Source organism: Entelurus aequoreus, linkage group LG11, assembly GCF_033978785.1.
Source record: "Entelurus aequoreus isolate RoL-2023_Sb linkage group LG11, RoL_Eaeq_v1.1, whole genome shotgun sequence".
Lineage (NCBI taxonomy): Eukaryota > Metazoa > Chordata > Actinopteri > Syngnathiformes > Syngnathidae > Entelurus > Entelurus aequoreus.
In genome coordinates this window covers 69,872,872-69,886,800 of record NC_084741.1, presented here as the reverse complement: position 1 = coordinate 69,886,800, position 13,929 = coordinate 69,872,872, and the positions used below count along the sequence as shown (strand labels likewise).

Sequence of the window (13,929 nt, the reverse complement as noted above, 5' to 3'; positions counted from 1 at the left end):
ATGCCGCTTACTATATTACAAGCTCCTCTTCCCTCTGCAACGCCGCAGTCCTGGGGACACAAGAGCCGATCGCAGTGGGGTCCTACATACCCTGGTGGGCACTGGCAGAGCCCGCCTTGGCACTGGGCGCCACCTGGACACGGAGGCGACCCCTCATCGCCCTCGTTAGAGCTGTGGCGACACCGCCGCACCCAGAAAGACGCGTTGAAGCCTTGGGGCTTGCTGGACGACACGTTGGCCTCAAAGTAGACGGAGATCACACCTGGCAGGCAGAAGACGAGATGCAGCGATGTCAAGCCGAGATACAATCTTTATTTAACCAGATCAGAAACCCATTGAGATCAAAACCTCTTTCACAAGGTTGACCTGGCCAAGAGCTCAGCAGCACATGTCACAGAGCAGTTTCAGAAAAGTAATAAGTTAAAACATACATTTTAAAATGCATAAAAGGGAACTGTAAAACAATGAAACAATTAAGATTTACACCTTTTAAAAACACAGGCACTGTGCAAACGTCTCAGTCCCTCAGGATAAAACGGAAGGCTTCAAATGGAAGTAGTTCAGAGAGTTTCAGTTTTGTTTGTAATGTATTGCATACCAAAGGGGCAGCTATGCTAAAAGCTGTTTTGCCAAATTCAGTCCATACCCGAGGAACAGTTAAAGTATTGTTGGATTGTAATGCATAAGAGCTGTTTTTTCTTGGTAACGAAGTACACAAGTAGGGAGTCATTAAACCTAAAAGAGCCTTATAAATGATAGTCAGCCAATGTGTGTATCTGAATGCGCTCAATGAATATACGTTTGATTGCACATACAGTTGACAGTGGTGGGTTAGACCAGTGGTCCCCAACCACCGGGCTGCGGCCCGGTACCGGTCCGTGGATCGATTAAAATAAAATAAAATAAAAAACGAATTTTATTTTTATTTTTTTTATTAAATCAACATAAAAAACACAAGATACACTTAAAATTAGTGCACCAACCCAAAAACCCTCCCTCCTCATTCACACAAAAGGTTTGTTTCTTTCTGTTATTAATATTTCTGGTTCCTACATTATATATCAATACAGATCAATACAGTCTGCAGGGATAAGTCCGTAAGCACACATGATTGAAATTTTTTATGACAAAAAAAAACAAAAAAACCCCGGGACAAATTTTCACTGGGTTAGACGAGGACAGCCAGTAACAAATCTTAGTACTGAATGAAAAACATTGTCCAAGGACTGGAGGTATTTAAATGAAGCACTAAAATAAATCACGTCTCCATAATTACTTATGGGCAAGAAAGTTGCTGTTATCAATTTCTTTCTGACATTGAGAGAAGCAGTTTTTATTTCTAAAGAAGACACCAAGCTTTACCCTTAGTTTAGAGACCAAGTTGTTAATATGGGCTTTAATTGAAAGCTCCTGGTCAAATAAATGGGTTATACTTGTATAGCGCTTTTCTACCTTCAAGGTACTGTTGGAAGCCATATCCATATTTAAGTGTTACTTCTTTCTAAAAACTCCTATAGTCATATTTACATCAGCTAATGTCTCGTGTGGTACAAAGTGCTTGCATTCGAGTGTCCTTGAGTAGAGAGGCAGAGCGCTGTCTTTGTTGAGACTGCCATTACATTCCTGAGATACGGAGCACAGCTAGACTGGGGAAACAGCAGGTGGGGGGGACAGGAGAAGGAGGAAGTAGACAGGAGTTCCGGGGTTTTGGTAGACCGATCTGGACCGGGCTAGGGAACGCTTGGGTGCTGGGTTGGTCTCAGGTTTGTCCTCTAAGCTTGGAGAATAAACCACAAAATACCAACTTCTGCCTGGTGATTGAATATAAACAACAGCATATTGCCATAAAAAGAATCTGGGAGAGACTAGCAATTTGAATTCCCCATTGGAGGAATGCTGGTCAACGCAACAGTACTCAAAGCGCTTTGACAGTATTTCCACATTCACCCATTCACACACACATTCACACACTGATGGAGGTAGCTGCTATGCAAGGCGCTAACCAGCACCCATCAGGAGCAACGGTGAAGTGTCTTGCCCAAGGACACAACGGACGTGACCAGGATGGTAGAAGGTGGGGATTGAACCCCAGTAACCAGCAGCCCTCCGATTGCTGGCACGGCCACTCTACCAACTTCGCTACGCCGTCAAGAGTAAAACACAAGTACTTGTTATTAAAGACCTGCTCTACAGGGTTTCCTTTTGATGTTAGAATATTCGGAATGTTTTCCGGTAGCACCCTTGAATGAGAGAAAACCATAGCTTGCTTTTATCTCTATTTAAAACCAATTTAAGATCAAATAAGCAAGCCTGGATGACATCAAAGTCAGCTTGTAAAAACTCAAAAGCCTAGGTAATGGAGGTTGAACAGCAATAAATAATGGTGTCGTCTGCATATAAATGGTACATTGCATTTGACGAATTGTTACAAAGATTATTTATGTACCGGTAGATAGAAAATAAAATGTGCCCTAGCACTGAGCCTTGCAAAACTCTTGGTAATGTTCAGTAATGAAGAGGTCGTCCCAGCCACCTGTACACACTGCATTTTTAGACAGTCCAATGATGAAGGGCTTGAATTAACAGACTCTGGTCTACTGTGTCAAATGCTTTTGACAAATCAATAAATAGAGCGACACAATACTTCATGCCGGTTTAAGCCTCGATTAAATCATTTAGGACCTTAAGTGCAGCTGTAATAGTGTTACGCTGTTTTCTAAAACCAGATTAAAACAGAGATACAATTTTGTTTGATTCTGATAAACCTTTTAGCTGGTTACTGATGATCTTCTCAAACAATATCACTAAAATGCATAATTTAGAAAGTGGTCTGTAATTATTTATAATTGTGGGATCACCCCCTTTTAGCAGGGGAAGAACAAAGGCCAATTTCCAGATTTTTTGAATGATATTACTTGTCAGACTTAGGTTAAAAATATGCGATAGAGGCTCAGCAACAAAATCAGCAGCCAATTTTAAGAAAAAGGGTTCAATTCGGTCAGGTCCTGCAGCTTTACTTGTGTCCAGGCTCTTTAGTGCACTGTTTACCTCAGATACTGATACAGGTGTGAACTGAAAAGTGCAGGTGCTGGGTCTATTTAAAGCCTGCGGTGTACTTGGTATATTAGCATTAGTCAGACCAATATTTGACAATTGAGGATGCAACGACTCAAACAAGGACCCGGCAGAAATAAAATACTCATTAAAACAATTTGATACAGCTGTCTTATCGGACAAAGTACCAGATAGAGAAATTAAAAAATTTGGAAAGTCATTTGTTGTCATGTGAATGAAAGAAGCTTTTATAGATATTATAAGACCATCAGGACTCCTCTTCCTCCTATCCAAGAGATCGCAAAAAGCCGCTGCCTGACCAGGGCTCAGAAAATCTGCAAAGACTCCTACCACCCCCACCAAGGACTGCTTTCACTGCTGGACTCTAGAAAGAGGTTCCGCAGCCTCCGAAGCAGAACCTCCAGGTTCTGTAACAGCTTCTTCCCTCAGGCCGTAAGACTCTTGAACGCATCATAATTATCCCCTCAACTCCCCCCAAAATGGATTAACTCGCTGGAATAAAAAAGACAATATAACATACATACATGTGAAAAAGTGCAATATACTGTATTTATCTGTACAGTAACCTATTTATTTATTTATATATGCACCTTATTGCTTTTTTATCCTGCACTACCATGATCTTATGTAACAAAATTTCGTTCTTATCTGTACTGTAAAGTTCAAATTTGAATGACAATAAAAAGTAAGTCTGAGTCTAAGTCTAAGTCTAGTTTGCCAAAACTTTTTGGGGTTTATTGCATTGATTCAGGTAAAGATCAGACTTGGCTCTCTTAAAAGGGGAGTACATTTATTTCTAAGCTCAACCTCTGTCTATGTTTTTCGAGCCCTGGCCCAAGAACTGCCAGACTAGTTTAAGATGTTTTGTTTTTTTACCTGACGTGGCCTCCACCGTGATAGGCTGGGTCCTTGTGGTGCCGCAAAACGCACCGATCAGATTGTGATCTGAATGCACGACGCCGTTGTCCAGAAAACGAGGAAGGCCGTCAAACACGTACACATATGAGCTCTGCAAACAATTAACAACTTAACACTGGTTCCACCATATACCATCAATATACCCTGAGAATAAATGCTAAAAAAAAAATAAGACTACCATTGTCCTAAAAAATGCACCACCTCTCCCAAAAAAACACAGTACACTCATGCTGAAAAACACATCAAAACAAAAAACAATTTCTAAGGAGGCTATACAATGCTTTTATGCTTCAATTGTTTGCCAAATAATGTTAGCTCACCACAGAAAGAGCTACCGTACAATGCTAATGTCTCACTCACTTTACATTGGGTATGGGAGTCTGGGTGTAGCGTGAGGGCGACAGGGGGACACAGTTGTCTGGGGAGACAGGGTCCCAAGTTTTCAGTCACTGACAGAACCCAAAGGCAATGAGAGAGCCCTCCTTTGCGCTCTGTGCCACTTCTCCAGCCCAGGGAAGAGGAGAGAGGGACGTTGGAGGAGGAGGAGAGCAGCACTGAGCGACCCTGGCACTGCCGGTAGCACGTTCCATTATTCCTATCGGAAGAAAAGAAACACGTCAACATGGATCGTGCCAAAACAAAAAAAGGATTGTTACAATTGTGCATACCTCGGGTCGCCGTAGTAACCGGGAAGGCAGGACTCACAGTGGAGCCCTTGAGTGTTATGTGTGCAGTAACACTGTCCTGTCTGGTTGTGGCAGTATCCCCGCATGGGGTCGCCGTGGCCGTTACACTCGCACGACACGCAGCCGCCGCCGCCGGCCAGGGCTGAGCCAAAGCTCCCTGGGCGGCAGTGCTCGCAGTGGGGCCCTGTGGTCCAGTCTGAAAAACACAACATGGTATTAGGAGGGCAAATGTGAAAAAAAACAAACTTATTTTGACAGCTGTAAATTTGTGGTTCCCTCAATAAGTTGTGGTCAAAATGCTTTGTAGGACATACTAGTACATATGCAATACAGATATCCTAAAAGTTGGTTGTTTTAAATTGATTTCGAACACGTATGCAGTTACAAGTGATATATCATATAGTTCACACATTTACATTTCTCTTTACATGATCGAAAAGGCGTAAAAAGAAGCCGAGCTTATTTAATCCTACTACTTTTCCAATTCATAGCAATTTAGTAGCACATATTCACTTTGTCCTCATTTTGTAACACAATTTAAATCAATGAATACAGGTTTTATCATCATTAAAGAAATGATCAATGATTTATAGAAAATGTGTTGCTAAGTCCCACCCATGCCCCTAAAATGATGTTTTGCTTAATGGCAACCACATTTTTCAACCAATCTTGCTCAAATTGCTTGACAGTCCCTGAAAAGGTGTGTACCAAATTCAGGTAAACACCATAAAGTCAAAGTGTATGCGAGCACATTAATCCGTGTGAAAAATGTCAGGTCAATCTATTTTTCGGAAGCCAAACTTTTTGTGTATTGGTCAGAAAAATAATAGCACAGACAAGGGAGTTGACCTACTCCCTTGTCTGTGCTATTATTTGTGTTGACTATTTTTTTCTCATTTTTTCACATGATTAGGCCTCGGCCGATAACAAATTTTGCTGGACGATTTATTGTCCCACAAATTATTGCAGATAAAGGATATTATTGCCAGCATTATTGTGTGACCAAATTAATCACTAATTTAATCATGACATATAATAATAATAATGCAAGTAACTATTTAAAAGGATTTAACTTTTATTTCTCATGAGTGTAGAATTGTTTATCAATGTACCGTAGTTGGAAAGTATATGACTTAAAGTTATTCTAAATTAATACATAAAAAGGACTCTCATCTGTGAGCAAAAAATGTACTTAAATAAATATCAAACATCTAAAAGTGCAATTTTGTTCTCAAGTAGGACAAACTAGGTCCAGTGTATCGCGGCATTTTTGCTCAATTGTCTGTGTTGATGGGCTCATATTGCCCATCCGGTTATTACAACGAGACATTTGGTTAGTAATGATATTTTTTCCTCTTAATGTTTGTTACTCTGCGGAACTTCTCACTAGCAAGTCATGAATAGGGAGGCGATGTCCGTGAATTCTGTGTATGTAAGCTAGCAGTCCCGCTCTCCGCCCACCGAGACAAAGATTGTGGATGCCTGAAAAGAGGGTTCGCTGAGTTTGATTAATACTACTGTTACATAAACGCGCTCAGGTACTAAAGGTGTTGCATTAGTGAGACATCTTTCTCCCTGTTTAAAGCGAGAGACGAAGAAAAAAAACTCACACGGACATAGCAATTTATCGACTTCATTTTCATTTTAGTTCTGTACAGTGTTAAGGTTTCACCTTGGCATTCATCACAGATCCCCGGTGCAGTGATACAGGTGGAGTGAAAGTTGCAGCCACAGTCCACATCACATTCGACACCGCTCAGGACCAGGGTGGCTGGATCGGATGTCCAACCCAGGGAGCATTCGCACTCGAAGCGTGGGCTGCCACTGCACTGGCCCTCTCTGCATTCATTGTAACACCTGCAGGTGCAAGAGTCTTAGCTTCTGGAGTTCTAAACTTGAACATCAAGGTGATGATCAACAAAGAAAAAAAGAGCGGTCCTACGTCTGATTGCAGTGCAAAGTGCCATCCCCTGTGTAGCCTCGCTCACAGTGGCACTCGTAAGAGGTGGGGGTGTTGATACAGGTGGCGAAAAGATGACAGTTATGGAGACCCAGGCGGCACTCTTCCACATCGGGGCAGGTGGGATAGGACCAGACGGCATCTTGCTCTTCATCTTCCATGTGCTCCAGCTCCATTTCCATGTCCAAAGGTCGAGGCGGTGCGGAGGTCTGCGGCTCAGGACTGGAAAGGGAAACACAGTCAAACCTTCTTATAGCGACCATTTACGAGAAACAGCAAGTGTTGCCAACTCCTCAGCAAAGAAAGTACACTGCAAAAATTGAAATGTAAGTAAGATTAAATATCTGAAATAAGGGTGATATTTGCTTATTTTCTGTCTGATAAGATAATTCTTCTCACTAAGCAGATTTTATGTTAGTCTTTTACTTGTTTTATGGGTTTTTGTCCTAAATGATCTTAGTAAGATATAGCTTGTTGCTAAGATTTTATGACCTATATTGAGAAAAACATGCTTGAAACTAGAATATCAAGTGTTGCAAAGCTGTGTCATCAACACTCACAAGTAAAAAACTACTTTTTCAAAGTAATAATTTCTTATTTGAAGCATGAAAAAAAAAAATCATGATTTTGACAAAATTGTGTCTCGTAATTGAAACAGATGACAGCCAAATGGACTTTGCTGTTTTATTTTCAATGAAACAATAGAAAACACGTACTATATAGTAGTACAGTTGGCACAGTACAGTAAACTGAACAGAGATAGTTCATGCACATTCAGATCAATTCTTAAAAATTACAATTTAAAAAAATTTGGCCGTGGGCCGGGTGTATATATGCGCACTAATTGACTGAAAGAGCACTCACTTGGCGCGATGATGTCATGTTGTCGATGGAAAAATGCATTTTTAGACAATGTGATTTGCCTGAGCGGCTAGGAGACCCCGAGAGTAACAAGACGTTGCCTTGTTGCCTTTCAATTAAGAACAATAAATTAGCTTTTTTGCTGGTTTCAAGAAATATAATGCCGAGCGCATATCATTATGTCAAGATAATGGCACTAGCGTTTACTTAATTTAAGAATGTTTTTTAACATATTGAGCAAAAAGGTCTCTTTTTTTTCTACCAAAAAAGTGCACTTGTTATTAGTGAGAATATACTTATTTTAAGGTATTTTTGGGTCCACTGAGGTTAGCTAATTTTACTTGTTTTGGAAAGTCTTGACAAGCCAAATTTTCTTGTTCTATTGGCAGATAATTTTGCTTAGTTCAAATAAAATACCTCTAATTTTAGTAATTTTTTTTTCTTGTTTTTGAACACTGACTTTTTGCAGTGTAGCTACTGGCTGTCCTAAAAGTCGCTAGCTGACGTCATCACCTCACTTCCATAATTTATGTCAATAGACGCTGTTGGAGAGATGCAATCTTGAGTTAAAAAAAATATAATTATGAATAAAACTGCAGATTATCTTTCCATTTTTTAAACTCAGTTGTTTTAATCAATTTTGTTCTGCATTGATAAATGTTAGAGTATAATATTTGATCAAAATAATGGAGGATTGTGATATTCACTAACGAACCATATCTAATGACTGGCTCATTAACATGAACGATGGAATTGGAACGTTGCAGTGATTTTATATTAGCTTGACATGACAATGAAGAAATATTTACATCTGTACATCATTAAACCAAGGCGGAAAGAGTGGCAGCTTTGCAAATGTGCATTTCATTTGTAGTCTGGAGGCGTGTGGATCTCATCTCTGCACTGACATGATGAGCTAGCTAGCAAAATGTTCAACTTTTGTCACAGGGAGACACGCACGCGCACACACAGACAATTCCGAGGTGAGTAAGTGACTGAAGCTGTGTACAGTAGGCAAATCAAATTAGAATTATGGGTTATTATGAATTATTATTTCTTCATCTAAATGGGAAGAGGTGAACATCTATCAGTCGGCATACCAGTAAGAGCAGACATTGTACAGTAATGTTTAATTGTGTTCGTAGACTGTATTCCTTGTTTAGTACTTACCAATAGTGTTACTTTCTGTTTATTATAATCACTTAGCTTCTAAAACTTGTAGCTCATCAATAACATAGTCAGGATCAAAAATATGAGCTTATGGATCATTATTTGTCCCAAAGTAGTCATTGTTGGCTCTTATGACGTCTGACATGATTAGTAATGGTTGTTGTCGGAAATAGAAAACGTTGTGACATGTCTGTGAAATTAATAAGCGGTTGTATGCTTAAAATGACCAAAATACGGACTTATTACATTTTATTATGAATGTGCCTTGTACTACATTACCTATATACTCACAGTATGTATATAAAATGTTGCTGAAGGTTTTTGGATGTTTTTTAGAGCGCTTTATAGGCGAAATAGAGAAAATACCATTACTTCCATTGTTAGCTGACTTTTGCTAGCGTTTATTTACGAGTTAGAATGCATTAAAATAAGAAAACCAAATGTGTGCTTGTCTCACATAAAGATTGTGAATGATAGGCAACATTTGAAAAAAAGTGCAGTTCCTCTGTAAAATAACCAATAAATCAGCAAAAATAGAAAAATAGAAATAAAAATGCATTATGTAATAAGTAAGTTCAAATGTTGATACTAATATTGCATAAAAACACAAAGACTTGTCCCAAAATATATGTATAAGATTTATATATCCTTTTTATTATCTTATTTCATTACAAATTACATTAAGTCACAAAAGCACTGTGAAGTAAAGAGATGGAAAATAAAAAAAATATAGCTAACTAATCAATGGCTGGTCATTTTTACCAGACAATTCATTGAACAAAGAAGTACGTGTTTAACTTTTGGTTGATAAATAAAATATCAAGTAACAATTGTGTCCAATGTGCTTCACTGCCATAGTTCATTCATTATAGTTTAAACACTGCCAAAACTCAAAAATAATATTTTTCTCATTTTTAAGTCTATAGTTCAAAATGCACATAATATTAAGTAGTAATTTCAAAATTAAACCAGTTTGTTGTTTAATATTAAGTGGAATGTCTTATTTTCTCACATATTTTTAATTGCTCTTTAACAAAGTAAAATATGTTTTATCCGATTACAGTACTCGATTGACAGATTTTTCAGTAAAATATACAGTACAAGCCAAAAGTTAGCACACATCATCTCATTCAATGCAATTTCTTTATTTTCATGACTAATTACATTGTAGATTGTCACTGAAGTCATCAAAACAATGAATGAACATATGTGGAGTTATGTACTTAACAAAAAAAGGTGCAATAACTGAAAACATGTTTTTTATCCTAGTTTCTTCAAAATAGCCACCCTTTGCTCTGATTACTGCCTTGCACACTCTTGGCATTCTGTCGACGAGCTTCAAGAGGTAGTCACCTGAAATGGTTTTCACTTCACAGGTGTGCTCGAAGCTCATCGAGAGAATGCCAAGAGTGTGCAAAGCAGTAATTAGAGCAAAGGGCAAATTTGGAAGAAACTAGAATATAAAACATGTTTTCAGTTATTTTACTTTTCTTTGTTAAGTACATAACTCCACATGTGTTCATTCATAGTTTTGATGCCTTCAGTGACAATCTACAATGTAAATAGTCATGAAAATAAAGAAAACACATTGAATGAGAAGGTGTGGCCAAACTTTTGGCCTGCACTGTATGATTGCTGACAATTTTTTATGCTGCAGCCCCGACAATGAGATATTGTGAAGTGAGCAAGTGTGCCATGTTTTTAACTTTATTGATGTATGTTTATTTCAACTGTTCTTCAGGACCTCTTGGAAAAAACAGAAGAAAGACCATTGGACGTTTATTAAAGCACAACAAGACAACAAAGGGCCTAATAATAATGATAACAATAAAAAAACAGTGCGATTTTGGTGTTGTACTACTTAGGCAGCTCGAGCTTCAGCTACAGCCACACTGCAGTTAAAGACACAGATGGATCATCTATTCCAGCCCAATCCCCCCTCAGACATCTAAAAATCAACGAGATGACAACAAATCTATAATATGACAGAACTATTATTGTGCACGAGGTGTCTTTGTTTCTTTGGTACTCACTTTCCAATTGTAGGATTATTGTAGTCCCCACACCAGCCACACTGGAACGTTCGCAGGCAGTCTGTGCACGTGTTTAAAGCCGAGCATTGCTTGCATTGTGGAACGGAATGCACACTGATGTATAAGAAAAAAGCACATGGTTAGACTTTGAACAACATTTCAGGAGACAAAAACAACAACAAGAAATGTTGAATGATTATTACCTGTCATACCAGTCCCTGCACTCCCCATATGGGTATTTAGTCAGGTAGGCAGCAAAATAGAAACAGGCCTGGGCCGACTCACACCAAGCACACTGACTGGAGTTGGAGAGGCACTCGCCACATGTCATCCGCCTTGGGGAAGCAAAAAAAAAGTCTGCTGTAAAATAGTTTTTCTCTCTCTATGAAGACAATATTTGTCAACTCACTGGTTGCAGACTCTGGGACACCCCATCGGATGACGTATCGAGCCGTCCAATCTTCCTCTCCTGCTGCACTGGTAGTCTCCTTTCTTACTGGAGTTGATCTGCCACTCGCAATAAGGGTCCTGCAGGCAAAAGCAGTGGATGAGTCAGAAATAGAGCAGCAATCAAGTTCTCTAGTCAATATTGCAAGTGTCTCCTTCTATATATATCACAAAAATGATTTTGCCAAAACACTGGTTCTGGTGCTGTTTGTATTTAAGTAGTGCGGCATGGCTCGGTTGGTAGAGCGCCCCTGCCAGCAACTTGAGGGTTCCAGGTTTGATTCCCATTTCCGCCATTCTAGTCACTGCCGTTGTGTCCTTAGGCAGGACACTTTACCCACCTGCTTCCACTGCCAGCCACACTGGTTTAAATGTAGGTTAAATATGTGGATAAAGGGTTTCACCATGTAAAACGCCTTGAGCCTCTGGAGAAAAAAACCTGCTCTATAAATATAATTCACACATCAAATGATTACATTTTAAAATCAGATTAATCAAACTTTTGAATTTGGATCAATCATGATTAATCAAAGGTTATTACTCACTTGCATATTTCAAATTAAGTTCAAATTAACAATATTGAATACAAATGCAATTTTATTGTCAGAATTAAAATAAATGTTTTTCATTGAATTCACTTTGTTTATTTTCTCCAAATTGCTAACAGCTTCAGTAAAAGTCCTGCTTGGGTGCATTTTGAAGTGAGCACACCAGTCGGAGTTTCTTCATTCATCTTTGACGTATGCATTGACCTGTTTACTGCCTGTATAAGAACCCTTGCTGCCAACCATTCATGGTTAAGGTAAAGGAGCATGTGAAATCAAAATTAATTAGGTGATTAATCTGCATTTTATACAATATTAATGTGATACTTTTTTGTGATTTATCGCAGGAGTTGACTAGTTCTTTTTGATAGTCCTACAGGTAAGTATTATTAGAGCACATTATGTTTTCTAAATTTTATACCTTTTTTCTTATTTGTCATGAGCTTATTTTGTGAAATTATGACTTACTTCACTTAAAATTGCTTCACAAAATATTATGGCTTTATTCTGATAAAAATATGACTTATTCCCCCCTTAAATAATTGTATTGTAATAAAACCATGATTTATCATAACAGTTGAACTTTTTTAATCCTTAAATTAAGACGTTGCGTCCATAAAATGATGACATTTTCCTCACAAAGTATGACTTTTTTTATATAAAAATTTACCTTTACTGTTATAAAACTATGGCATTTTTCTTGTCATATTATGACTTTTTTTAATCTTTATTTATTCACATTTTATCATTTAGTTTATTTTCAGTGTAACTCTAATACTACTTAGAATTATGACTTTAATGGTAATAAAAATACATCCTTATGAGAATGAACTCAACCCCACATTAATTTGTTATTACTACATTAATGTACACACAATAAAATGCTTGGCATACCTGAGTACAAGCTGAGCAGTCTCTGTACTCTTCACACAGGGTGCAGTGTTGAGGTGCTAGCAGCAGATGGCGCTGAGCTTCCCCTTTTTCTTCTCCAGGCTCCCCTTCAGGGCAGGGTTTAAGTTCAGGGCCATCCCGGAGCAGACATTGGGACAGAGTCGGGCACCAGCCGCAAGACTGGTCCGAGAGACAGGCCAGACAGGACATGTACACTGAACAGGAGCCTGAGCGATAGGGCTCCAGGAACAGGAAGGAGAGTTCCTGGAGTTCAAAGATGAATATGCAGATATAAGGTGGGAGTTCTTCAGTGTTTCTTAGGATACACCGGAAAAAAAACAACTCACACTCCCTCCAGACAGAGTTCTGTTCCAGATCAGGGCCATCTCACTGGTCTGCCCTGAGCCCGAATTGTTCAGGTAGCCCTCAGCCTGGACCAGGTAGTGGTTACCTCTGGTGAGGTTGGAGAACAGTCTGCTCCCATCAGTGCGAGCCAGCAGCTTTAATTCTTTCTCCTGCTGAGCCGCCCAGCGACCCACCACCTCCTGCTCACAGACAACAAAGCAATGCCTGTGTCCCTTATCTACAGACATCTTGAAATGTATATTTCTTGCCCCCGTTTGCTCACCAGTTGGCTCGAGTTGGGGCCTGCCGCCATTCGCGCCTCAAAGTGGAGTCTCTGGATGCGAGCCCACATGGAGACAGTCTCGGTGGGAGGGGGCACTGGTGGCGGGGCCCCCCATAAAGGATGGATGAAGCCCCTGAACTGCAGGGCCACATCCATCTCGGTGGTCGGGCTGAGGATGATGGTGGTGCTGCGGAGAATGGACACCTGGCGAGAGGATGGAAGACGGTGGAGGACGGAGGGGAAGTGGAGACACATCAACAGAAATACTGAAATACTTCGAAGCCCACACAGACAAAGAAAAAGGAAAAGTGTTAAAAAGTCAAGAGCACAAAGTAGAGACAAGCAAACTCAAGGGAGTTATAGTGCCAAAGCAATACTTGAGGAAGGAAGGACGGACAAGTAGAGGGGTGGGAGAGTACACTTAAGATGGGGACTCCGTACCTTGTCAGGCTGGGAGTCGTTGCGGGGATGCTGGAAGGTGAGCAGGTGCAGTCCCGGGACAAAGTTCTCGGTGCGACAGGAGTGGAGGGAGGTTAGGAAACGGGTACGCTCCCCCCACCAGCCGTACGCCCCCGAGATCTGGTCCACACGGCACGCACTTCGCTCTGCGAGACCGAGAGGGAGAGGTCAGCAACATAATGGAACACATCTGACCTCGTGAGATCTAAAGAACAAATACAGCAGCGGAGCCTGATTGTAACGGCGAGTGGCGGGG

At 39.9% G+C, this 13,929-nt stretch overlaps 1 protein-coding gene across 1 annotated transcript in view; it reads right to left on the bottom strand.

The window, feature by feature from the left end:
- megf8 (multiple EGF-like-domains 8) overlaps positions 1–13,929 on the bottom strand; it is a 50,031-nt gene that overhangs the window by 15,969 nt on the left and 20,133 nt on the right. Inside the window, 16 exon segments of the mRNA XM_062062252.1 lie at positions 12–262; positions 3,952–4,084; positions 4,354–4,588; positions 4,662–4,875; positions 6,352–6,536; positions 6,622–6,861; positions 10,311–10,321; positions 10,556–10,576; positions 10,579–10,618; positions 10,704–10,817; positions 10,907–11,038; positions 11,113–11,231; positions 12,590–12,850; positions 12,934–13,131; positions 13,215–13,418; positions 13,656–13,819. Coding sequence (XP_061918236.1) covers positions 12–262; positions 3,952–4,084; positions 4,354–4,588; positions 4,662–4,875; positions 6,352–6,536; positions 6,622–6,861; positions 10,311–10,321; positions 10,556–10,576; positions 10,579–10,618; positions 10,704–10,817; positions 10,907–11,038; positions 11,113–11,231; positions 12,590–12,850; positions 12,934–13,131; positions 13,215–13,418; positions 13,656–13,819 — 2,522 coding nt within the window.